This window comes from Trichosurus vulpecula, chromosome 1 (assembly GCF_011100635.1).
Source record: "Trichosurus vulpecula isolate mTriVul1 chromosome 1, mTriVul1.pri, whole genome shotgun sequence".
Classification (NCBI taxonomy): domain Eukaryota; kingdom Metazoa; phylum Chordata; class Mammalia; order Diprotodontia; family Phalangeridae; genus Trichosurus; species Trichosurus vulpecula.
The window spans coordinates 10357968-10383622 of record NC_050573.1 but is presented as its reverse complement, the minus strand read 5'-3'; the positions used below and the strand labels follow the sequence as shown (position 1 = coordinate 10383622).

Here is a 25655-nt window from a genome sequence, read left to right as displayed (position 1 = left end):
GTTCAAATTCAGACTCAGGGACCGGCTGCGTCACCTTGACCAAGTCTCTTAGCCACTCCGTGCCTCAGTTTCCTCATCTGTCAACTGAGGGGGTTAGATTCAATGGCCGCTAAGTTCTCTTTCTACCCTAGATCCGTAATCCTATAATTGCTAATTCGATGCTATACATTAATATATCGATTAAATATATTAGCAGTAAGCAATAACAAGCAGCATTTACACAGCACTTTGAGGTTTGCAGAAGTGATCTCACTTAGTCCTCACAACAGCAACAACGGCCGACGTGGATATAGCACCTACTATGCGCCAGGCACTGGGCTAGGTGCTTTACAATTGAGATCTCATTTGGTAGGTGGTAGCTGTTATGATTACCCCCATTTTGCAGACAAAGAAACTGAGGCATAGACAGATTAGGTGACTTGTCTAGGATCCTGCAGCTAGTCAGCGTCTGAGGCAGGATTTGAAATCAGGTCATCTCGTCCTAATAGATTCCTTTCCTTGCCAAGAACTCCCCCAAGGTCCATCCCCCACCTACTATCCATAGAGACATCAACGTGATCCAAAGAGGGACTTGGGTTTAAATCCTGGGCTCTGCCCCGCTCTCTGAGTGACCCTGGACCAGTCATTTACCACCCCCCCCCCCGCCTTGTCCTCAGCTTCCTCACTGATGACATGCAAGTTTCCGACTATATACGGTGTCTTAGATCCCCTCCAGAACGGAGCTTAGAATCTTGTTTCTATCAGACCATGGGATGAAGAGAAGGGCCCACCCATGGGTTGGCTTTGTTCTGCTTCTCTGTTAGCATCTCTCTCCAGAACGCCCAGAATGAGGGCTTAACCGTGGAGCTGGGGAGGGGGAGGCCTGAGCCATGGGCTAGAGACCCCCCCACCCCTGGGCCCAGGCCTAAGATCCACAGGGCGGAAATCTCCCTTCCACTGGCTGAGGGCTGAGGGGAATGGATCGGTTCTTTGGGCCCTGATAATGGCCATTCATCTGCTGTCCACCAGAGGCAGCAGAGAGACAGCAGTTGGCCAGAGAAGAGCCGCCGGAGCTGTCCAGGGCTGAAGCCACATCCCAGGAGCCTATGAGGACCCCATGTTGGTCAGACCCTCTGCTCAAGCTCCCGCCAGGCCAGACACCTCATCTCATGGGATCCTCCTCGCCTGAAGCAGATTGCTTCTTGCCTAGCCCCAATCATGCTGATATTTCCTTGTCAGCTGGTCCCTAGACATTCTTCTGGCCTTGAGCCTGGCTTGTTTTCAATTTTATTAAGATAACTCAGCTTCCTGCTCTGGCCTCTCATTTCAATCAGTCAAGGCAGTACGGTGAGCATGTATTAAACACCTAATGTGTGCTCGGCTCTGGTCAGGCAAAGACAGAGTGAAACCTGCCCCTTTCCTCAGAGAATGTATAGCCCAGCTTGTAACCCTATAGGCACATACAGACTAGATCTAAGGGGGTTGCGTGGAAGGGAGGAGACCCCCACCTCGGGGATCAGCAAAGGATTCAAGGAAGAGGCAGTTGGTAGGGTGTTGTGGATAGAGAGCTGAAGACCCGGGTTCAAATCCTGACTCAAGATGTTTATTAGCAGTGTGACTGGGGAAGTCTCTGCGAGACTCAGTTTGCTCATCCACACAATGGGACCGATAGTGACAGAGGGTTTGCACTTTGCTGACCTTTCCAGTAACAGAGCTCTGATCCCATGTGTGACCTTGGACAAGACAGTTTAATTCCCTGTAAAGGGAGAGGGTTGGACTTAATGGCCTTTCAGGCTCCTCATGACTCCAGAGCCCGGGGGTCCTAGAAAGCTGCTCTTGGGTGGAGATGGCCCAAGCCCTGGCGCCCTCCCCCACCCCACCCTCAGGGTTGGCACAGCCCTTGGTCCATCCAGGCTCTGTCTCCATGTGTCCCCTCTGCTCCCCCATCCCCACCTTGGGCGCTCTGGGCCAGAGATAGATACCGCAGAAAGGAAGTTGGCCTCCCATCCAGGAACATCATCACCATGACAACAGCAGCATCCCTCCTGGTCTGAGCTGCTGCTTCCTCGGATCCCCTCCCTCCCTCCATCTCTCAGCATTGACCTGCTTTCTGAAGCAATCACTGAACAAAGGCCAGTGAGGAAGGAGTCCTGACACCATGAATGTGCCCAAGGAGAGGGGGCGGAGCACGGAGGGCCCAGAGCCGGCTTACAATACCTCCCATTTCTCTGACCCTTTAAAGTGTTCAAAGTCTTGTTCAAAACTAGTACAAGGATCATTTCCCCCATTTGACAGGAGGAGAAAGAGGCTCAGTGCCCAGGACTGAGGTGACCACCCATGGTTATACCAGCTGGAGAGTCAGCCTTGGCACTGGAACCCGTGTCTCTTGCTCTGGGGCGCACATCTCAGCTCTTCCACTACACCCCACCTTCCTCCTAAGTAACCTGTGGAGCAGGAGTGTCTCCACCTTTGCTTGGTCATCAACCCCTAGGGCAGTCAGTCCAGTGGAGTGGAGCCCACGGACGACCCCTTCTCAGAATCATGTGGTTAAATGCACAAAGTCAAATACAAAGATTACAAACCCATTACATTGAAATACGATGATCAAAACATTAACAAAGCAAGTTCATGGACCACCAGGTGAGGAGTCCCCTCTGCAGAGGCGCGCTTTGTAGTAATGACAATGATAAGACAGCTGGGCAGCTCAGTGGGCAGTGCAAGAAGACCCACTTCAGACACTTACCAGGTGTGGCCCTGGGGAAATCACTAAGCCTCTCAGTTTCCTCTTTGGTAAAATGGGATTAATATGGGATTAAAATGAGATATTTGTAAGATACTTTGCAAACCTTAGGGTACTATAGAACTGCTAGGTATTACCATAAAGAGAAACAGCTGTGGTAAAGTGGATACGAGCCCAGTCTCAGAGCCAGAGGAACTGCGTTCAAATGTCACCTCTGATCCTACTAGGCCTGTTTCCCTCTCTGTAAAATGAAGGGGATGGACTACACAGCCTAGGCCCAAGCCCTGCCTCCAATGTATGACCCTAGGAAGGTGATTTGGACAAAAAAAATCCACCTAGTGGACCACATCTGCCAATATATGCCTTGTACCTCTTTGAAGAGAAGTCATCGTCATCATCATCATCACCATCATTGTCATCGTCATCATCATCATCACCATCGTCATCGTCATCATCACCATCATCATCATCACTGTCACCATCATCATCATCGTCATCATCACCATCATCGTCATCATCGTCACCATCATCACCATCGTCATCATCGTCATCGTCATCATCACCATCATCATCGTCGTCATCGTCATCATCACCATCGTCATCATCGTCATCATCGTCATCATCATCATCACCATCATCGTCATCATCATCACCATCGTCACCATCGTCATCATCGTCATCATCGTCGTCATCGTCATCATCATCATCACCATCATCATCGTCGTCATCGTCATCATCACCATCATCATCGTCGTCATCGTCATCATCATCATCACCATCATCGTCATCATCATCACCATCGTCACCATCGTCATCATCGTCATCATCGTCGTCATCGTCATCATCATCATCACCATTATCGTCATCACCGTCACCATCATCATCATCATCCGCATCCCTAGCATTTATACGGCCCCTACTGGCAGACCCTGTTCTAAGCACTTTACAAATATCTCATTTGATCCTCAGAACAGACCTGGGGAGCAGGTGCTATTATTATCTTCCTTCTACAGGTGAGAAAACTGAGGCAAACAGGGTGAAGTGACCTGCCCAGGGTCACAACCTAGGCAGTGACCCAAGTGAGATTTGAACCGCACATCCCACCCACTGATCCACCTGGCTGCCTCTCTGTCACAACAATGATGGCCCCTAGGCCCGGAAGGAGCGATCTTGGTAGACCCGGCCCCATCGTACTGCTCTGTCAGCTTGTTGATACTCTGTTAGAAGGGAAGATTATGGCAGTATCATGGGGAGGAGTCACTCGGATGTGTTAGAAAAGAGAACCATGCTATGGAACATTTAAAAATTCAGTATTTCTAATGTTCTAAAAGTCTGTTATTTTCAGATTTTGCATTTCTAAGGTTCTAGATTAAAATCTCCTATATTTCTAATGTTTTGAGAATCTGTGCTCCACCTCTTCTAACATTCTAAGGTTCTAATGACCTGATTTTCTGCTTCTGAAGCTCTAGACTCCAGCATTTAAAGTTCTGTATTTCTAGTGTTCTAAGATCTGAGCTCAAAGCCCAGAATCTTAAAACTTCAGAGGGTCTTCAGTTTGGATGTATTAGAACCTTAGAACCTCATATTCAACCAGTAGCATCTGAGGTGGGAGGCAGCCTGATGCCCTGACTGGCACATAAGCCAGGGACCTGGGTTCCAGTCCCACTTCAGCCACTCCCATTATCCCTCAGCTGTGAGATCTTGGGTGAGTCTTTGGCCCTGAGTCTCTCCTGCTGTAAAACAAGGGGGCCAGATTACACAGGGTGTCTCCTTGCCCTTGAGCTCTATGATCCTCTGAATGCTGGGGCTGCTTCACTAGGGAGAGGTGGCACCAACTCTCAGCTCGTTTCATGTCCTCGTGGAAGGACTGGTATCACCACTGTCATCACTGATACGATGCACAGAGTGTGCTAATGTTATCACTTGATCGCCACAACAACCCTGGGAAGCAGGTGCTATGATGATCTCCATTTGACAGATGTGGAAACTGAGGCAGCCAGAAGTTAAGTGACTCATCCAGGGTCATCCAGCTAGCAAGTGTCTAGGGCAGGATTTGAATTCAGGTTTTGCTGACTCCAAGAGCAGCGCACTATCTATGGTGAATTCCAGTTACCTCCTAAGGGACAGCTCAGGGGCTTGAGGGGATTCCCCCTTACTGGGGGTCTCCAGCCAGAGCCCGGAAGGCTGCTGACTCTGGGGCAGTAGGGATGCTTAGTCAGCTGCCCTCCTTCCCTCGGTGGCTCACCTCCAGTTTCTCCTGCATACAGCCAATATGGTTGTTTGCGTGGTTGTCTCCCCCATTAGGGGCTGTCTTTTGCCTTTCTTTGCATCCCCAGTGCTTAGCACAGGGTCCGGCACACAGTAGGCACTTAATAAAGGTTTTTTTGTCTGCCTGACTTCTTAGGGCCCTTCTAGCTCAGAGTCTGAGATTCTGCGAGCTGAGCAGAGGGGTTTGGGATGAGAAGCCCCAAACACTGGGTTTACCAACGCACCCAGAGCCGGCACCCTTGGGAATGGGCAGAGAACCTGTGAGGGTGGCAGGAATGCCCAGGATGGCCCCCTTCTCCAGATCCCATGGTTCCCAGAAGCCTCTGCTTACCTTTGGCTGACTCGGATCTCTTGGGTAAGTCGAGGGTATCAAAGTTCCTGTCCATGCCTCCATTCTTTTTTCCTATAAAAAAGCAAACCAAAACAAAGGGAGGGTGAGAAAGTCCCTTCCAGGCCCATGATGGCTATGAAGGCCATCAATCATTCTCATGGCCGGGCCTTTGGTCCTGGGGAGGGGAAGTCCCTGCCCCCATGGGGCTTACAGTCAGTGGAAGAACATGACGCCAATGAAGAGGACTGTAACGGAACATACCCACATAATAAACAGACCACAGAAGTACAACCCAAGGAATTCAGGAGGTCTGTCTGGGAAAAGGCCACAGCTGCTTAAGGAAGTCAGGGAAGGCTCCCTGGGGGAGTGAGAATTAGGACGGGGGCGGCATTACTGGAGTAGGAACAGCATTGGCCAAAAGCAGGGAAGTGGGAAAGCATAGGACGTATGCAGGAAAGAGAGAGAGCTCTCCAATGTGTCTGGAGAAAGTAGGAAATGGGAGATGAGGCTGGAAAGGCACCAGATAACAGCCTTGAACACTAGGTACAGAAGTTGGCATTGTATCTGGCAGGCAGTAGGGAGACAAAGGGGGGTCCTGTCCCTCTTCCAGAGCCTCAGTCGGGGAGCCCTGGGGAGGGCCCAGCTGTCCTGTCATCAGTCTGGGTGCTCCCTGGAGTGGGGCTGATGTCAGAAGACAGGGCTAACCCTTGTACCAGGATGGAGAGTTGGGTAGCCGTCATCACATTCTGCAGGCTGGGACAAGGTCCTCCTAATGGGTCAGGGGGATGCTGGGTCTGAGGACCTAGAGCCGGAAGGAAACTGCCCCCCCTCCCGATCCTGTCCTTTAAAGGGACACGGTGAGTGACACATGTGGTTGCCACAGAGTCTTGCTGCGTGGCCCTCTCTGGGCTCAGCCTGCCCTTCTTCATCAAATGAGGTGGGCCGGCCTCATTGTGGGACTTGGGGCTGGCTGGGCATCTTCTAGTCAGGAAACATGAGTTCTCTCTAAGCCTAGAGCCTACAAAATGTTAAATGAGCAGGAAGCAGAGTCCCAGAGGAGACACTAAGGGAGGAGAGAGGCTGCAGTGCTTGGCACATAGTAGGCGCCTAATGCTTGTAGACTGACTGTCAGCCCCAAGGAGGAGACGTGACCAGCTGTAGCTGCTTCTATTCCTCAAGCCCTCTCAGGCCAGATCTGTTTCTCCCACCACAGCCCAGGGAGGTCGGTACTGGAAGGGTTCCCATTGTCCAGATGAGAAGACTGAAGCTTAGGAAGTATAATCTGGCTGACAGTTGAAGTGACCTTGCCGTGGACCATGGCTAAGACACAAGGGCCCAGGAAAGGACAGCGATGAATGGATCCATTTTACAGATGAGGAAGGGCAAAGACTGGACCACAGTAACAACCACTGGGGGTCTGGGGCAGGGTTTAAGCCCAGGGGCGAGAGGCGGTCTGGATCCCTCAGCGCCCAGCCCTGGGTCAAGCAGGAAGGATGCGGCCTCTGGGGCCCAAGGGACAGAAGCACTAGCAGGTCTAAGCCCAGCTTGGATTGCGTCAAAGGGATGGAGGGACATGTGGGGGAGACCCCCCGACCATGATACCCAGAGGAGCCTTCCCCACCCCCACGGACACAGGGTCACCCTGGCAGGAGCTGGAACCTCAGTCCCTGTATCCCGAGCATCTCAGCTCAAACTGAGGAATACAGCAGGCACTTAATCAATGCTTGTTGACTGACAGACCAAGCTTGTATTGTGCTTCATGGAGGGCTCTGGGATCACCTCAGTCGTCTGCTCCAACCCCCTTTTACAGAGGAGGAGACTGAGGTCCAGTGCATAGAAGGGTCACATGGGGGTCATGTGGGACCAGTGGAATCAAATTGTAGGGGTCCTTTGAGATCGTTGGAGCAGAAGCCCCTCGTTTTACAAATGAGCACACTGATGCTCAGAGAGACACTTGTCCAAGGTCTTACAAAAAGGGAGAGTCAGACCTAGGATTTGAACCCAGAGCCTCTGACATTAAGAGTACTGAGACTTCCTACTGGCAGGATGTGTCATAGAATGTCAGAGCTGGGAGGGGCCTCAGAACAGAGGATGTCAGAGCTGGGAGAGGCCTCAGAACAGAGGGTGTCAGAGCTGGGAGGGGCATTAGAACAGGGGATAGCAGGGCTGGGAGGGGCCTTAGCACACAGAACACTGAATGACATAACTGAGAGGGACATTAGAACACAGAACATCAGAGCACAAGTCTGAGTGGGGAAGGCCCTGAGGACACAGAACAGAGACTGTCTGAGCTGGGAGGGGCCTCGGGCTCTGCTTCCGAGGGGTCCCCAGAGCACCAGTGTCTATCGAGTCTGAGCCACACCAGGACCAGTGTCCCTCTCCCACCTTCCCCTGAAAGTCCCCTAGCCTTGGCTTCTGGGGTGGAAGGGAGCACCTCCTTCCCTCCCTCCATCCCAGGGCAGCCCACTGCACTCGGGGACGGCCCACATCCTTAGCAGCCCCTTCCTGACATGGTGTTGGCCTGCATCCCCCTCAGAACAAGGTCAATTCCTTCCTCAGCCTGAATCCCCCTTCCATTCCCCTTCCATCTTCTCCTCTCCAGGCTAAGCATCCCTGCTTCCCTCAGACACTCCTGGCATGACTTGAACTCCAAGCCCTACACCATCCCCGTTGCCTTCCTCTGGTCTTAGTAAACTCCTTCTTTTTACTGGTGAGGAAACTGAGGCCCGGAGGGAAAAAGCAACAGGGTGGAGAGTTCAGAGCCAGGCACAGAATGTAGGTGCCCTGCCCCCAGCCTGGGTCTTCCCTGGACGCAGTGAGCGAGGGTCCTCTCTGGAGAGTCCATCTATTCCCTGCTGTCCCCATGTGCTGGTGATGAATCCGCCAAGAAAAGGAATTCATAAGTCTATTTGGTTGAACTCCCAGAGTTGGTGAGGAAACAGGTAGATAGGGATTAAGTGACTTGTCCAGGGTCATATAGTTAGTAAGTGTCTGAGGTGGGATTTGAATTCAGGTCTCCCTGACTTTAGAGGCAGCACTCATTTTACAGTGCACACCACCTGCTGCTTGGGTATAAGATTTCGAACAGTCCTTGCCATCTGCCCTGTCTTTGCCCCTTCAGAAGGAACCTCGCCCCTCTCCCCCTCCAACCCCAGGGAGCTCATGTGGACCTCAGCTGGGGCTGAGCTGCCCAGATCAGAGGGTGAGCCCTAGACTCTCAGGCCTTGCCCTTCCTGCCCTGTCCCCAGCCAATCACCGGGACCCCGGAGCCCAGCCAGCACTGGCATCTTGCTGCCCACCTGCCCTATGCATCCACTCCTAGCCCAGGCTCTCTCACATGAAGATACTGTATCTCCTCAGCAACAGATTCTGAGCCCAGCACCCATAATAAATTCCAACAGAATCGGAGTCCTTGGTAATCCTATGTATTTTGCTTTCTGCACAGAAAACCTGACTGCTGAGCAGAAGTCCTAGGCTTTGCCAGGCGGACTACTCTGGGGCCAGGGCACTTCTGGCTTCATATCTCCGGAGACAAGTAGAGTGCTCAGCACACAGTAGGTCCTTAATAAATGCATGCTGACTAACCCAGTCCTTTCAAGTTCTAAATCCTAAGGTGTGAAGACTCGAAGGCCCGTAACCTGAAGGAGAGCCTGAGTGGTATAAGTGTGAATTGAGAGCCTGCCTTGGAGTTAGGAAGATATGTGTTTGATTCCCATCCCTGACGCGTACTAGCTGTGTGGCCACAGCAAGTCACTTAACCTCTCTAAGACTGCCGATCAGCACCAGTAGAGGGAGATTCCACACCTGGAGTTCCAAGCTTCTCCTTAACTCCCTAGGCAGGTTCTGCTCACCTAGACTGTTGATCCAAAAAAGTCTAGAGCATCACGATTTCCCTGAGGCAGGGTTGGGGGCGGGGCAGGGGCAAGGTTTGATTTGAAACATCTGGGCTCCACAGACACATGGATTTTTCCCACGAGGTCTGGAAAGGACCCTGGAGTCCAACCTCCCATTTTACAAATGAGGAGCCTGAGGCCTTAGGAAGGGAAGTGTGATGTGCCTAAGGTCACTCATGCTACATCTGAACGCAGGTTCTGCCAGTAACCTTCCCATGGTACCACCTTGGCCAGCAGGTCTACACATGAGGAAAACGAGGGTCAGAGATCTCCCCAGGGAGCTAGCCAGGGGTCACGTAGCACCTTGGCCAGGCCCAGAAGCTGGGCTGTCCCAACTCCCTGTCCAGGCCCCTTCGAGGAAAACTGCCTGCCTCCCCAAACTGACCCAGACTGGACAGGATTGACCCGCATTGATACCAGCACTGGGTGAAAATCTCTCCCTTTGGAATATCTGGTAATGACCAGTTAGGGGGGCAGGAGTGCTGCCAGCCTGGGAGCCCACCTAGCCCAAGAGCTTAATTTCCCACCTATGCCAGAGTCCCCAGATCCTTAATAGTCTCACACAGAGGAGAGGCCCTTGGCTGCAAGAGAATACAATGTGAACCCTTAAAAGGCGTCTGCTAAGAGGGAAGGCGGCTAACAGCCAAGGATAGCCCCAACATGGGCTGTGGCCCCAGCCAGGACAAAAGGGAGGGAGCGCTTTGTCTAAGCAGATATCCCACCCCGAACCCTGAGGGCTCCAACTGGGGCTTTTCAAACTGCCTGGGAATTAGAGGGAAGGCAGTCTAGATCTCCAAGATACAACCGGGGGAAGGCCTCATTATTCCTGACTTGTCTGTCCTACAAGGCTGGCCCCCACCAAAGGAAACGCTCCAGATGCCACCTAACGAAAGGGACAATATAGGCACACACCCAGCTCCCCGCCTCCCAGCCTGGCACTGGCTAAGCCTGACACGAAGAAGTGTAGCTATATCTGGGAGGGCTTGTGGGGAGCCCATATAATGCAGCCAGACCCTTCACAAGCCCTGAAACATTCCCTGGGTTTGAATCTTGTTCTTTGAACAACCGAATGTCGCTGCGTGGCCATGATAAGTCTAATAATGACTATCCTGTAGCAGCCACCTCTCTTCCTGTTCCCCAAGTCTCTGAGGTTCCCTGCTTCCTCCACTCACCCACCCCCCACCTCCCAACCAGTCCTTAGAGGTCAATTGCAGCCCAGCTGAACTTAACCTGCCTTCTCTAGCCATGGTCCTAGCCAAGATGGGCACTCCGCTAGCCATGGTGCTGAACTCAACTCCTAACCAGGCCCTTCTGAAGGCCAAGTGCTAGCTACTGAATCAGAAACAGTCTCTCAGCCCTTCCAGAGTTGTTGCCCTCTAGCCCTCTAGCCCTGAGCCAAGACAATGGCATGATGTCTAAAAGTTATAAACCTGAATAATAACAGTTTGTATTTCTATACAGCATTTTAAGATTTACAAACATGCATTGCCCCAAATGTCCTTCGAGGCGTTACTATTTAGTCATTTAAGTCATGTTCTACTCTCTGTGAGCCAACCTGAGGTTTTCTTGGCAAAGATCCTGGAGCAGTTTGCTATTTCCTTCTCCAGCTCACTTTACAGATGAGGAAACTGAGGCAGACAGGGTTAAGTGACTTGCCCAGGGTCACAGAGCTAGTGAGTATCTGAGGCTGGATTTAAACTCAGGAAGATGGGTCTCTATCTACCATGCCTATGATTCCATTGGGCTTCAGTGTATTCTCACACCCATTTTAGAGACGCAGAAGGTTCAGTCCTTGCTTGCAATTGAACATGGTGACAAAGTGAGGGCCCTCTTTCTGGTGCACCTGGGTGCACGGGTAGGATCAATCACACAGGAACAATACGCTGGAAAGCTTCAGGAGGCTGAGGGCAGATGCAGGTCCAGGGGAGTTTGCCCTCTCAGCCTCGCCAAAGGGACCTAGGAACAAAGGCCACTGGGGGCCCAAAGGGAGAATTCAAAGGAAGCTCCTGCTTGGAGTTACACAAGGGAAAGTTCAGCTCTACAAGAGAAAACCTGCAGGGAGGCTGGTGAACATCCTGCCAGGCGATGCCGAGAAGAGAAAGTATAAACAGCGCCCTGGGTCTTTGGCACCACGACCAGGTGGCATCGAGGGAATGTCCCACAGCAAGTGGGCTTGGGGCTCAGACCAGTAACATCTTCCCCTCAGGAGAGGGGAGGGCTGGCCAGGCATCCTCTGGGAGATGGGGGGGGTGCGGTCCTTGCTATGCTCTGCCCTCAGTACCCTCCATACTATCCAGCCCCAATTTCCAGCAGAGAGCGAGCCAAGGAGAGTTCAAATGAAAGACAGAATGAGCTGCTGGGGCCAGAGCCTGAGTGCCAACATCCTTCTGGTGACCCATGTGGCTCCAGGCTTCCCTGAGGCAGGACTCCTTAGAGCCACAGAATGAACGAACTGGAAGGGGCCTCAGTGGACAATCACAGTGGGACAAGATTTCCTCGGTAACACTCCCTGTAGGGGGCGCCCATCCTGTGCTCAGAGACCTCCAGGGATGGGGAGGCAGCCCACTGCACCCCACACACTGTAACAGCTCTCATAAGATGAATTGAATTGAGATGTTTTCCCTCCAATCAAGTTGAAATCTACCGCTCTATCACTCCCACCAGTCGCTCTTGGTTCTTTCCTCCAGGGCCAAGCTGAAGCAGGCTAATCCCTGTGCCACCTGATGGGCCTTAAAGACACCAATCCTGTCTTCTCCAACCTAAATATTCTCAGTTCTTCTCTCCAGTCTCTTCCCCATCCTGTTTCAAGCTCTAGTTTGTCAAAGACTCCTCTAAAATGTGGCAGCCAGAACAGAGCGTGATTCTCCATGTGGGGTTTGATTAAGGCAGGGGGCAGCAGTGGGCTGACTATTTCCTTATTCTCCACCCAGTGGCTCTTTGCTTCTAATAGTGCAAGGTAATATTTATTTAGTTATTTATCTATTTATTTATTCATTTATTTATTTAATTTTTGCCTTCTATCTTTTCTTGTTGACTCATATTGCTCTTACAGTTGACTAAGACCACCAGATCCTTTTCTAATGAATTGGTTTGTTGAGTCATCTCTCCCCCATTCCATACTGGTGCAATTGACTTTTTTTTAGTGTTTTATACATCTTATTTTTTTTTTTGCAGGGGGGAAGACAGGGCAATTGGGGTTAAGTGACTTGCCCAAGGTTACACAGCTAGTAAGTGTGTCAAGTGTTTGAGGCTGGATTTGAACTCAGGTCCTCCTGACTCCAGGGCCAGCGCTCTACTCACTGCGCCACCTAGCTGCCCCTGCAATTGACTTTTTGAATCCAAGTTCAGAACTTGACATTTATCACTACTGAACTTCATCTTCCTCCATTAACGGCTTCCTCTCATGCCTCACCGTGACATGGAGATAGATTACTCTGAGTTCTCTAAATCACTGTAACTCTACTTCAGAGCAGGGCTGTGCCTGGTGATGGGAGCTGGACAGATGTGGCCAGAGCTCAGCTCCATCCCGACCCTCTCTGCCGCCAGGGGCCCCAGGACAGCAAAGGAAGGAAAAAGAACAGAGAGAAAAGGACACAGGAACTCACCTTGACTGAACCAATCCTCTTAGGACCAGAAAAGCAGCAGAGAAGGAAACAGAGTCGTACAAAGGAGAAATACAGAGCGGTGGTGAGAGGCTTGGTCCAAGGGCCTGGCTTCCCCGCCCCCACCCCCGGGCCACCCCGGGCTGGGCCTGCTCTCCCCACAGTGCCCCAGGAGATGCCCTTCCCCAGCACCCAAGTCCTGGCTCTCTCTCTGCTGGCCTCCGGTGGGAGGGCTGCTCTGGCCACCTTCACCACCAGATGCAGCTGAGAATTCTGCTCCTGCTGAGCCCTGAGAGAAGAAGCGTGGAGGCAGGGCAGAGTGCCACCTGCTGGGTGGGCTCTGAGATGCTGGGGGTCTTACTGTGGTGAACTCTGGGGGACCCCTGGGGGCTGGGTGAGTCCTGGGCTTGGTGGCCTTCACCAGGGTAAGGAATTCCCTCCACCAATACAGGCTGCCACCTGCTCTGCCCCCAACAAGCAGGGAATAGTGGGGAATTGAGCTCTTCTATCTTTCTATGATTGCATTTTACTATACTTGGTACTATAGTTCCCTCTGGAGTCCTGTGGATTTTATTTACTCATTTAAAAATATGAACCCTGAGAAGGGCTCCACGGGCTTCACCACACTGGCTCTCAGTGGCATCCTGGACACAAAACTGTTCTTTTAGAGACGGACCAGAGCACTGACAATTTCAGTGACTTGTCCAGGGTCATGCAGCCCTCAGGGATCAGAGGCAGGAGGTGTCCTGATGCTAAGACCAGCTCTCTCTCCACTAGGCTTCGCTCAATTCTTCTGGCTTTCTCAAGTAATGGGAAAGAAGCCTGTCCTATTTGCCCATCTGGATTTTCTTGGTTGTCTCTTAGGAGTTAAGGGGAAACTGAGGAGTTAAGGGGTAGGGGCAGCAGGAGGCCTTGGGTCCAATCCACTGATGGAAGATCCTCTCTATCACATCACCAACAAACAGTCATCCAGCACCTTTACCTGGATACCCCCAGTGACGGGGAGCTCATTACTGCCCTAGGCAATCCATTCCACTTTGGGACAGCTCCAGTTGTTTGGAAGGCTTTCCTGATACCAAGTCTTCTCTCTAGCCCACTAAGAGTTCCCCTAGGACAGTTAACCACCAGCAAGGAAAGCAACCATGACTGAGCAGAGGTTTGGAAGATGGACCAATGAGGACATCTTGGAAGGCCCGGGTACACAAATCCTAATTTGTTTTGGGTGTGAATTGGCAGCGAATTTCTCCTCTGAGACCACAGGAGGAGAGGGGACCAATAGCACCCCCCAGGGGAGTGAGGATGGCTGGCAAGGCCTGAGGACCTGAGTCCAAGAGAAGGGGGAACCTTGGTTTGGGAGGGGAAACTGCTTGTCTGTACACTGACTGGGCTACTGGAGTCAGGTCACGTCCTCTGTCCTTCTCAAAAGCCTCAGCCCTGGGATGTGGTAGCTAGGTGGTGCAGTGGTTAGAGCACTGGGCCCAGCCTCAGATACTTCCTGGCTGTGGGACCCTGGACAAATTACTTAATCTGCCTGCCTCAGTTTCCCCAACTGTAAGAGGGGCTCATAATAGCACTAACCTCCCCAGGGCTGTTAGGATCAAATAAGTGCCCAGCACAGTTCTTGGCACATTGAGTGAGCATGATGTAAATGGTGGCTATTATTTTTTTGTCATTCCCTGTGGATTAACTCTGGAGAAGGCACTCTTCCGATGTGAAGTATGAGGAGATAGGCAGAAGAGGGCAGCAGGGGAGTCAGTTCAAAGAGGCGGGTACAAATGGTTGCATCCACTGAGGTGGGGCAGGGAGTGAGGGAAAGGAAAGGGGAGGCAGGCAGGCAGCAGATCTCAGCCACCAGGCAACCAAGCAAGACCTAGGGACCTGGAAGATTCAGGATGTCTGGGGCCTCAACCCCCATGATTGGCAAGGAGTGGGGCCTGGGGACAGCCCTGGTGATGCAGCTGCCTGGGGCTTGGTGAGGCCTGAGGGCTAGGGCTGGTCCCTCTGGACAGAAAGGATGAACAGTGTGAGCCCCTCAGGGGGCCTGTGGGGGGGGGGAAGGCCCTCCCTGGAGGGGAGGCATGGTCAGGCCTCAGCAGCTCCTGCCATGCCCCTCAGCTCTCCAGAGCACAAAGGACATTCCCTGGCCCTTCAAGGAAGGGGAAACACCCTCCCCCACCCCAAGGATCCTACCAACCTCCCTTCTTGTCCCAGTGGGGCTCTGGGGGCTGGAGGCCCAAGGTCTGAGATGGAGAAGCATCTCCCCCCAGCATGGAGAGCCACCACCTGAGGACAGCATCCCCTATATGAAGAGGTCAGGTGTCCCCGAGGTCAGGTTCACCCCGTCAGAGGCCACGTTCTCTCCCATCTGAGGGCAGGGCCATGCCAGCTGGGATAGCCTCATATCACCCTCCAACTCCTGATTCAGAGAAAGAAGTCTGGCCAAGTGGGAAACAGACCCTGGGCTCATGGGAGGGCACCTCAAGGCCTAGGAGACCTTGGAGGGGAAGCAGATGGACCCATCCCCTCAACCTCTGACCAAACAATCTCCTGCCTGAATCTTGGGAACAGCTGGGTGAGGGAGACTGGCCTTCCAAACCTCAAGTCCCAGGTACTTCGTGCCCCATGGGGGCCAATGTTGGGGGGTCAATACCAGAGCATGCTTGTGCCCATTTCTGGGCCAATCAGGAGGCGTGCTAACAAGGAGATGCTGCCCCTCTGTCTGCAGAGGGCTAGGGAAGGTGAGGAAGGGGGCAGAGAGGAGGAGGAGCACAGACCATCCTAGGAAAGTCACGTTGGCATGGTGGGGCCTCCCCATCTGTCAGACAGGAATGAGGGCACTAACTACCACCTTGAATGGCTGTGGTCAGACATTGGACAGAAATTCTTGCTGACAGCGTTAACTCTGGGTCCTACAACCATGCTGAAAGCTCTGGGCCAAGGAGGGTTAGGGTGGCCCCTGGGCCTGATCCTGAGACCTGGGAAAGAGCTGGGCCAGTGGTGGTGGGGAGTTACAGCCCAGGGAGCCAGCCAGCCCCATCCCCAGCCCACCCCAGGGCCCAGAGGGCCACCAAGGCTCCTGCCCTGCCCTGCTGGGCCCCCAAGGGCTCCAGGCCCAGCCCCCGAGCACACCTTTGGCTTTCTTGCTCCCAAAACAGCTGGCATCATCCTTCTTCCTCCGGGGCAGGGCCCCCGTGCTAGCTGCCTGGCTGGCTTCCGACTCCTGATACTTGTCAGCGCCTGGGACCTCCTTGTGCACATGGTAGGACAGGTTACGCATGATGCACACACAGTTTTCTACCGACTGGGGAGAGGGACAGGGAAGAGGTTGGAAAAGAACAGAAAATGAGCGTCTCAAAGACATAGTCCGGCCCTGCCATCCCCTGTTCTAAGGCCCCTCCCAGCTCTGACATCCCCTATTCTGAGGCCAGTTTCCCTCCCAATTAAGTAATTCTAGCATAGAACACCCTAGATGTAAGTCCTCTGATCCAGCCTTGTACACTCTCAGTCCGAAGCCTCCTCCACCTCCCTGAGCCCAGGTTCCATCCTGTTAGAACCTCCCACTGAGCCCTTTCACTATTCCTCCACTCCCCACTCCCTGGCCTGACCAGATTAAAAATAAGACCCCACCAGAATCCCAGAACGCTGGAAGAGAGCTCAGACACCACCCCTCTGGCCTGGACCTGCCTGAGAAGCTGCTCTGCAACACTCCTGACAAATGGCCAGCCAGCCACTGCTTTGAAGACGTCATGGACGGGGAGCTCACTACCTGCTATGGCTGCCCAAACCCCTTTGGACAGTGTTCAGTATTAGGGAGGTTTTTCTTGATATTGAAGCTAATTTGACCTCTGAACTTTCCTCCTTTGTTCTTGGTTCTACCCTGGATTCAGTATTTCATACTGGGACATGAGAACCCTACTTTCAGAGGGTACCGGCCCTAATCTGGGCAGGGATGAAGACACCTCCAAGGACATCGGGTCCAAACACCTCACTGCAGATGAGGAAACTGAGATCCACAGGAAACGACCTGGCAAAGGCCCCCCCTCCCTTAATAATAAGTGAAGCTGGGATTCAAACCCCGGCCCTTCCTATGGGGTCACCATCCAATTACACTTAACCTCTTCCACAGGCCTAGTGACTTATAGGTCACCTCCCCCATTAGGCTGGGGGCTCCTGGAGGCCAGGACAATGATTTTGCCTTTCTTGGTTTCCCCAGCGCTGGCACACAGTAGGTACTTAATAAACGCTGGCTGACTGCTCTCTACTGCCTGTCCTCCCCTGACCCAAAGGAGGAGTGAGACTTGTGTCCCCGGAGCCCCTGAGGGAGGGCGGTCACCCCAGTCCTCACCCCTAAGCCCCCCAAGCAGTTTGGAATCACCACCTTGTTGTCCGTGTCCTTCTTGCCGATGGCCGACTGCAGCGCATGAAGAAGGGCATCCACCAGCCCGTCACACTCTCGAAGCCTCCGGCGTGCTTCTGCCCCATCTGAGCTCACGTTCCTGGGGAGGGTGAGGGAATCTCATTAGCTCATTGGGCCTCTGGAAAGTCGGAGGCCTGGAAGTCAGGAGAACCAGCTCCGATTAGGGAATGAGGCAGGCTGGGCCAGTGGTCAGACCCCGGGCTCTGGGGTCAGAGGGCCTGGACTCCAATCCCAGCTCTGACACTCTGTCCTGGTGAGACGCCGGGCAGACCAATTCTCCCTGGGCCTCAGCTTTGCTATAAAGTGAGGGGATTGGCCTCCACGGACTCCGAGGTGCCTTCCAACTTGGGTCTGAGGAACGACCTTGGGGAGGGGGCAGGGTGAGGTGGAGAGAGCCCAAGGTAACATTTGAAGGCCAGTCTCCTAAGCCCTAACCCAGCCTTCTTTCTACCGCACACCCTCCCTCCTTTCTCATATCACTGTCAAGCATGGAGAGGATACTGGCTTTGAAGTCAGAGGACCTGGGTTTGAATACAGCCCCTGCTGCTTACCACCTGTGTGACCTTGGACCAGTAAATCACTTTGCCTCAGTTGCCTTCTCTGCAAAATGAGGGGGATGGGGTGGCCTGGAGCCCCTTCCCAGCTCTAGATTTTTGAGCCTATAGCTCAGGACAAAGCAAGGAATAAACTCGCTCTGGTCCAGTGCCCGTGTCTAGACTGGGCCACGCACATCCTCCCACTTCACAAGCATTGAATGCCAACGCTTTCAAGTGGCCTCATTACACCTTTCCGAGGTCGGCTGGGCAAGGGTTATAGTGCCCACTTTGTCATAGGATTCTAGAGTCAGGGCCAGAAGAGACGGCAGAGCATTCAGTCTGAACTATAACGATGGGGAAACTGAGGCCCGAGTATCAGAGGAACCTCACAAGCCTTCTTGTCCAGCCCCCTTCACAGATGAAAAAACTGAGACCCGGGAAGGGGAGTGACTTGTCAAAGGTCACACAGGCAGTAACTGTCAGAGAGGATTTGAACCCTGGCATCCTCGGACACCAGACCCACTGGTCTTTCCACCGGGCCAGACAAAGGCTTGGCTTTAAGAGCCTATAGAACAGCAGCTCCCCTTTGGGCTTTCTGGGAAACTGAGGCCTAGAGACTTGATGAGTCCCTGGTGCCATCCACCACAGGGTCCTAGTCCTAGAAATGAAAAGGGTTACAGAGAATTCAGAGCCAGGCACACTGCTGTGACTAAAGGAGAAGCCAAACCCTAAACACCAAAAATGGCCTTTTCTGTGATCGTCCCTGGATTCCTAATCCCAGGGAAGTCAAGCCCCTAAGAGCTTACAGAATAGCAGCTCCCCTAGGTACACCCTTCCAAGGGTGCTGAGAGACTGCAAGAGCACAGACAAATCAGGAGGGACCTCAGGTCACCTAGCCTAGCCCCACTGAGGTCCAGAGAGGCTCAGGTCGCCTGGCCTAGCCCCCTCGAGGCCCAGAGGGGCTTAGGCCACCTAGCCTAGTCCCCGTCCCTAGGCCCAGAGAGGCTCAGGCCACCTGGCCTGCCTCCCTCCCTAGGCCCAGAGAGGCTCAGGTCACCTGGCCTAGTCCCCCTGAGGCCCAGAGAGGCTCAGGTCACCTGGCCTAGTCCCCCTGAGGCCCAGAGAGGCTTAGGTCACACAGATTGGGAGATGATCTAGAGGCTGAAGCCAGGATTCAGCCCAGTATGCTCCCTGTTGTCTGCTGCTCCCTGTCTCTCCCAGGAAGGGACTTGGCAGAGGACACAGGGCTGAAATTGGGACCCAGGGGTCCAGGCTCCTGGCTTGCAGCCCTGCCCTTCTGCTGTCAGGCTGGACACTCCCTCTCTGGTCCCCTCCCTTAGTCTCCTCCCAGCTTTGCCTCCTTCCCAGTCAGGCCAGTACTTTGGGCTCTGCTCCCTTCCCCAAAGCATTCCTGGGGAGGGGGCGCTGACCCCTGGGGTGAGCTTCCCAGAGTTGAGGGAGGAGCAGGCCCAGCTGGTTTTCCTATCTCCTTAGGCCTGGCCAGGGTGGAACACAAGGGCAGGGGCCGTGGCCTCTGGGTGGGAAGCAGCCTCTCCACTGAGGCCTGAACTGCCTCTGGCTGCCTCACTGCCAGCTTCTTGGAGGGTGAGAGGAGCAGGGGTGACATCCTTCCCAGGACCAGGGCACCTCTCCTGGCCCCCATCCTGCTCACCACCCAGAAACCTGGACCTGCAAACCCAGGGATGTGGCTGTCCCCACAAGAAGCCTGCTGGGGAAGGTATGATGGGGGGGACCGAAGAGGGGGCAGAGGGACTGAGGGGACCCCACCCTCCCGCCTCCTTCTAGGTGAGGGGCATGGCCCAGGGAAGAAGGCACTCCATTTTAGCATGGGATGGAGTCAGACATCAGGCCTGAAGTGGAAGGATGGAGGCCCGGCACTAGAGGAAGAGGGTGGATCAAGGGGCCAGTGTTTGTTGACTGACCAGCTGACTGATATTACAATAAGTATCATAACTCTGAGTAACCACATTACACTGCCTGTTGTTCAGTCATGTCCAACTCTCCATGACCCCATTTAGGGTTTTCTCAGCAGAGATACTGGAGTGGTTTGCCATTCCCTTCCCTTCTCCAACTCATTTTACAGATGAGGAAACTGAGGCAGACAGGGTCAAGTGACTTGCCCAGGGTCACACAGCTACTAAGTATCTGAGTCCAGATTTGAACTCAGGAAGAAAAGTCTTGCTGACCCTAGGCCCAGCACTCTGTGCACTGTGGCGCCACCTAGCGGCCCCTTATATTGCCTTAGCACAGGCCTGTGCTCCTTGAAAAATATAGAGAATATAAAACAGACCTGCACAACATCTGGCCCGCGGGTCTCAGGGACAATGGAACCCAACCGAGGCCCCAAGAAAGGGGCTGTCTTGGTCTGGGCTGCACAGTGACCCTGGCTAGGGAGCAAGAGAGGCTGGAGATGTTGCTGGACATCCGCTCTGGTCAAGACGCCAAAGCCCGGCAAAGTCTTGCTAAGGGAGACAAGCTCCGGGGTTTAGGCTACGGCAGGGGGCTGGGCTATTTCCAGGGGGTAGCTGGCATCGCGAGCACAGAGCAGCCAGGCTCAGAGTCAGAGGACTGGACTTTAAACCACACCTCCTTTATTTACTCCCTGTTGGACCTCAGGTCCCAGTTCCCCTTTCTGTAAATGGAGAGGCGTCTGGGCTAGATGCCGTCTGAGGCCCCTTCCTGCCCTGAAGCTGGGACACTGCGGACTCTCTCCACTGCCTTCATTGGTGTGGACATTTCCCTCCCACTTGCTCCCGGGCCCACCACCTGCTCGGTCCTCCGGCCAGCCCTTTAAGATGAAGAGGCCCCCCACCCTGACATCATCATTTTTCTCCAAGACAACGCTGAGTCGACGTGATGTCAATTATCCCAAAGGATCTGAAGCTGGGAGGGGCCTCACAGATGCTTCCTTCCAACCCTCCCTCCCTGCATCTGCTCAGTTTAACGGATGGAGACACTGAGGCCCAGAGGGGGGATGAGAGACTGGACTCCGAGTCCAGTCTGGGACTTGAATCCAGGCCTTCAGATGCCCGTGGGGTCCCGTGCTCTTATCATGCAGATTCACTAACAAAGAAATGACCCATTTTTCATCTTCTCTGGGTGGGAGCGTGGAGGGGGAGCCGCTAATGAGGAGACATGGCCTTGGCGCGAGAAGCGGGGCACTGGTCTTGCCCAGAGGGAAGTGGGTGCCGGCCTTTGAGAGGAGCCTGCTTTGGCCAGCCAGGGTTTCTAGGATGGACCACCTGGCAGCGGCCGGACATCTGCCTGCTTGGCTCCCTGCATGCCCTCCCCCATGATTCCGGAGGCAGCTGCCCGGGAGAGTGTAGTTGAAGTTTCAGGCTTGAGCAGCGGACAGAGACCCGCCTCCGGAGCCAGAGGACTTGGGTTCCGGTCCCACCTCAGATGTTTCTGCCCATGTGACCTGGGCCAGGTTCCTCCAGGGCCTCAGTTTCACTATGTGTAAAGTGGAGCAGATGGCCTCTGGGGTCCCCCAGCTTTGTATCGAGATGCCCCAGAGGATGACAGCTGGAGGACATGGGGAAGAGGGCTTAGATCTCCCACAAGCCCCTGGGGCAGCCCAGCCTTGGCCATCGGTCATCCTGGGCCCCGTGCAGCCCAGTCCCCTGTGAGGCAGCTTGTGTTATTAGCTGGGCTTCTTATATTTAGCCAAAGTCTGGCTCTCTGCACCCACCACGGCTCCTAATTCTGACCCGCCCTGGGGCCAAGCAGAACAGGCTAAGCTGTCTTCCACATGAGACATAGCCCAGGAAGACAATTCTCCCTTCAGTGGGTCCTCAAATGACCCGGCCTCAAGGCCCTTCCCCTAGCTGCCCTCCTCTGGACACTCCCAGGTTATCAATCCTGATGCCTCATGTGGCCTGAGGCGGCAGAGGAGAGGGGGACCATCCATCAATCAGTCTGTCGATAAACCCTTACTAAGCACCTACTATGTGCCAGGCACTGGGGGTTTCTTAAGGGCCCTGCGAGCTCTAAATCTATGGCCTTGTGACCATCGAGAGGCCTGGGGTAGAAGGCCTGGCCCTGCCTTTCTCAAGCTGGCTCCTGGGGTACTCCTAGAATGGCAAACTCCCAGAATCCCAGAGCTGGAAGTCAAACTCAGCCCCAAACAAGAATCATCTCTAGACCACCCCCAACAAACTATCCTCCAGCCCCTGTATGAAGACTCCTGGCCGGGGAGCTCACTACCTCCAAGGCATCTACTTCCAAACAGTGCTGACTGGTAGGAAATTTTTCCATTCATGGAAATCATCTTCCTCTCTCCAGCTTGGTCCTGACCCCCACACCTGACCAGGGTCCTGCCTCCCCTTTCTTTGGGCCCGGCCCTCAGTAGTGAGCACCTGCTTGGTCATTAGGTTCAGAGCTGCCAGGGAGGTTCGTAAAGCCCAGGCCTGACAGGGTCACTCCCCTGCTCCCCAAGCTCCCACAGCTCCCTATGGCTGTTGGGAAGAAGTACGAGCTCCCGCTGAGCATCTGAAGTCCTTCCCAACCTGGGCCCAACCTACTTTTCCAAGGTGATTATGTACGCTGTGCTTCGGCTCTGGCCGGCCAATCGGCCTCCACTGTCCTCCTGCCCTTTCATGGTCCTGCTGTCCTGGATGCCAGGAATGGCCCCCGCCCTTCAGAATCCCTGACCCGCTTCAGTTCCAGGACCATCTCTTACAGAGAGCCCCTTCTGCTCCCCCCAGGCCTAGCTGCCTTCTGTGTGCTTTGTCTCTATGTAAATGTGTTTGCTCTCCCTGATGGAGAGTAACCTTCATGCGGGCAGGCGTTATTCATCTTCGCGTGCCATCGCTTGTTTGTTATTCACTCATTTCAGTCATGTCTGACTCTCCACGACCCCATTTGGGGTTTTCTTGGCAAAGACACTAGAGTAGGCTGCCATTTCCTTCTCTAGCTCATTTTATGAATGAGGAAACTGAGACAAACAGGGTGAAGTGACTTGTCCAGGGCCACACAGCTAGTAAGTGTCTGAGGCCAGATTTGAACTCAAGAAGATGAATCTTCCTGACTCTAGGCCTAGAGTTCTATCCACTGCACCACCCAGCTGCCCCTAGGCTCAGTAGGAGCTTAATAAATGCTTGCTGACTGACTCCAGGGACCCTAGTTAATAAGGACCATGGCCAGGGCAAAAAAAACCCCACCCTTTCAGTGGTCTGTGTTTAAGGCCCATCCCAGCTCTGCCATCCCCTGTTCTGAGGCCCTTCCCAGCCCTTGTTCTAAGGCCCTTCCCAGCCCTGCCATCCCCTGTTCTGAGGCCCTTCCCAGCCCTGCCATCCCTTGTTCTAAGGCCTCTCCCAGCCCTGCCATCCCCTGTTCTGAGGCCCTTCCCAGCCCTGCCATCCCTTGTTCTAAGGCCTCTCCCAGCCCTGCCATCCCCTGTTCTGAGGCCCTTCCCATCCCTTGTTCTAAGGCCCTTCCCAGCCCTGCCATCCCCTGTTCTGAGGCCCTTCCCAGCCCTGCCATCCCTTGTTCTAAGGCCCTCCAGCCCTGACATTCTGTGATTTAATCAGTTGAACAAACAGCTGATACGGTGCCTTCTTAGCAGTGCCAGCTTGCCACTTGTACCAACTGCCTGATCTGACAGACGAGTCTGTCCCTGTGGGCCCATTTCCCTTCCAGTACAATGGGTCCCCTCTGCTCCAGACCTTCAGCTCCCTGGGGCAGTGGCAGGTACCTGCTCAGACCCTCAGCCACTGGCCTGGGGAGGCCTGTCAGACTGACCCATCCAGACCACTGGCCCCCACAGGCAGAGAGGAAACAAGGCGGCATCCGGGAAGCAGATCCCCACTGGCTCAGGGTTACAACCCGGCAGAGAGGGGAGACCCCAAGGTTCTGGGCTGGAGCTTTTCCTCATCTACAAATGAGGGGCCACTTGTGAAGTACTTGGCACAGTTTCCAGAATATAGTAGGCACTTAATGAATGCTTGTTTCCTTCCCTCTGCCCCATGAAGACGGGTTAATCTTGCCTGGACCCAGTGCTAATGTCATCCTCGGAAATGTAGAAGAACCAGTACGAGGAGTCTGTACTCTAGCCATGAAAAGGGGGCCACAGAGCAGCCCTCACTGTCCTGGATGAATCCAAGTCCCCTCTGGCCCAGACGAACGAGCTCCCAGGGCCCTGAGAGAACTGGCTCATGTGACTGTTGAGCGACTATCAGTGATACTCAAAAGACTGTGGATACAGGGGAAGTATTACAGGATGAGTGAAAGGCAAGTGTTGTCCCTAATGACAGGCCAGGGAACTTGACTTGAATTCCTGGGAAAATTCTAGAAGGAAGCATTAAAAAGATAGTTGGGAAACATCTAGAAAAGGAAGCGGTGATCACCAAGAGCCAGCTTGGCTCCATGTATCATGCCATGGTCATGGCAGATGAACCTCTTTTCTAGAAGAGGCAGAGAGATGGGGGCTGAGCAATGATACAGTTAGATGGTATTAGTAGAACTACTACCGGTAGCAGTCATTAGTAGGTCAATGTCACCTTGGCAGAAGTTAACCTTTCCTCCTTCTACCCCCTCGTCAACTTCGTAACCACGGGCCAAGATCAGATCAAGTCCACCACTGTGCCTGGACAGGACGTGTCAATTTGCTCCCCACTCACAATACCTAACTTTCCGGACCAAAGTGCCCTGCCCATCATTCCTCTTTGTGTTTTATTACCCCTTTAGAATAAAAGCTATTCAAGGGCAACACTATCTTTGCTTTCACATTTGTATATACCTATTTTCTCGCCCTTGCCCTCAATGCAAGTTGATTTTGGGATGACTTTGTTGGTCAGTGTCTGTAGGCCGCGGCTGATAACAACTAAATTAAGGGGCTCAAAGGAGCTTAGCACAGTGCTTGGCACACAGTAATTGTTTAATAAATGCTTTTTTCATTCAAATAACCCCCTTTTGCCTCAGTTTCCTCATCTATAAAATGATAGGGTTGAACTAGATGTCAATGAGTCAAGCATTTATTAAGCCCTAATTATATGCCCAGGCACGAAATAAATGCTCGTGTACTAACCTGATGGCTACACATGGGGCTAAGCACCGGAGACACGGAGAAGGGAAGAAACATGGCTCCTGCCCTCGAGGAGCTGACATTCTAAGGGGGCAAAGAACACGCAAACCACCAGGTCCCTAGGTTCCTTCAGACACTACATATATGATCATCAAGTTTCCTTATTTGTTAAATGATAACAGCACCTGCCTCCAGGTGGCTGCAAGGCCCAACTGAGATAATGCCGGTAAATGCTACAGAAACGTGGGCCACTGCCGATCCCACTTCACAGATGAGAAAACTGAGGCCATAAGAGAAGGGACTTGGTACAAGACCACCCCTATATGAATGAGTGGTGGCCTCTGGGCTTCTCTCTCTCTCTCACTCTCTCTGTTTCTCAGTCTCTCTCCCCACCCCCCTCCTCTCTTCCCCTCCCCTTCTGTCTCTCTCTGGCCAGCACTCTTCCCCTGGCCATGGCCAGTACCTGGCAGGGCCATCTGCTCCGCTGACCTTACCTGAGGCAACCCGACGTGTTCTTGAAGACAGTGGTCCACTCGGCATCCCGCGGCTTTGAGTCCTCGTTGGGCTCGCTCTCCCAGCCCGAGTGGGGGACGATCACCTCATTGGTCAGCGTCTGCAGGCCATGGTTGATGATGACCATCTTGAGGGGCTCATAGGAAGACAAGTTCCACAGCGTGCCTGAAAGGCAGAAGGTGGCGATGGTTCAGAAAACACCTCGGAGCACTTCAAAGTGGGCCTCTGTCTGCTCTGAGGCAGGACCGGGAGCAGTCAGGAGAGGCTGTAGAGACTCATTTAGCCTGGACGAGACCCATCCCAAAGGAGAACGGGCTGTCCCAGGAGGTAG

At 53.6% G+C, this 25655-nt stretch overlaps 1 protein-coding gene across 2 annotated transcripts in view; it reads right to left on the bottom strand.

Annotated features, from left to right (window-relative positions):
• The window catches only part of ARVCF (ARVCF delta catenin family member), a 129846-nt gene that overhangs the window by 23416 nt on the left and 80775 nt on the right, over positions 1-25655 (bottom strand). For both annotated transcript variants that reach the window (XM_036766813.1, XM_036766819.1), the window contains 5 exons: positions 25306-25489; positions 17192-17309; positions 15943-16114; positions 12817-12834; positions 5319-5390 (listed from right to left, as the gene is read on the bottom strand). In XM_036766813.1, coding sequence (XP_036622708.1) covers positions 5319-5390; positions 12817-12834; positions 15943-16114; positions 17192-17309; positions 25306-25489 — 564 coding nt within the window. The remainder of the gene's footprint in view (positions 1-5318; positions 5391-12816; positions 12835-15942; positions 16115-17191; positions 17310-25305; positions 25490-25655) is intronic.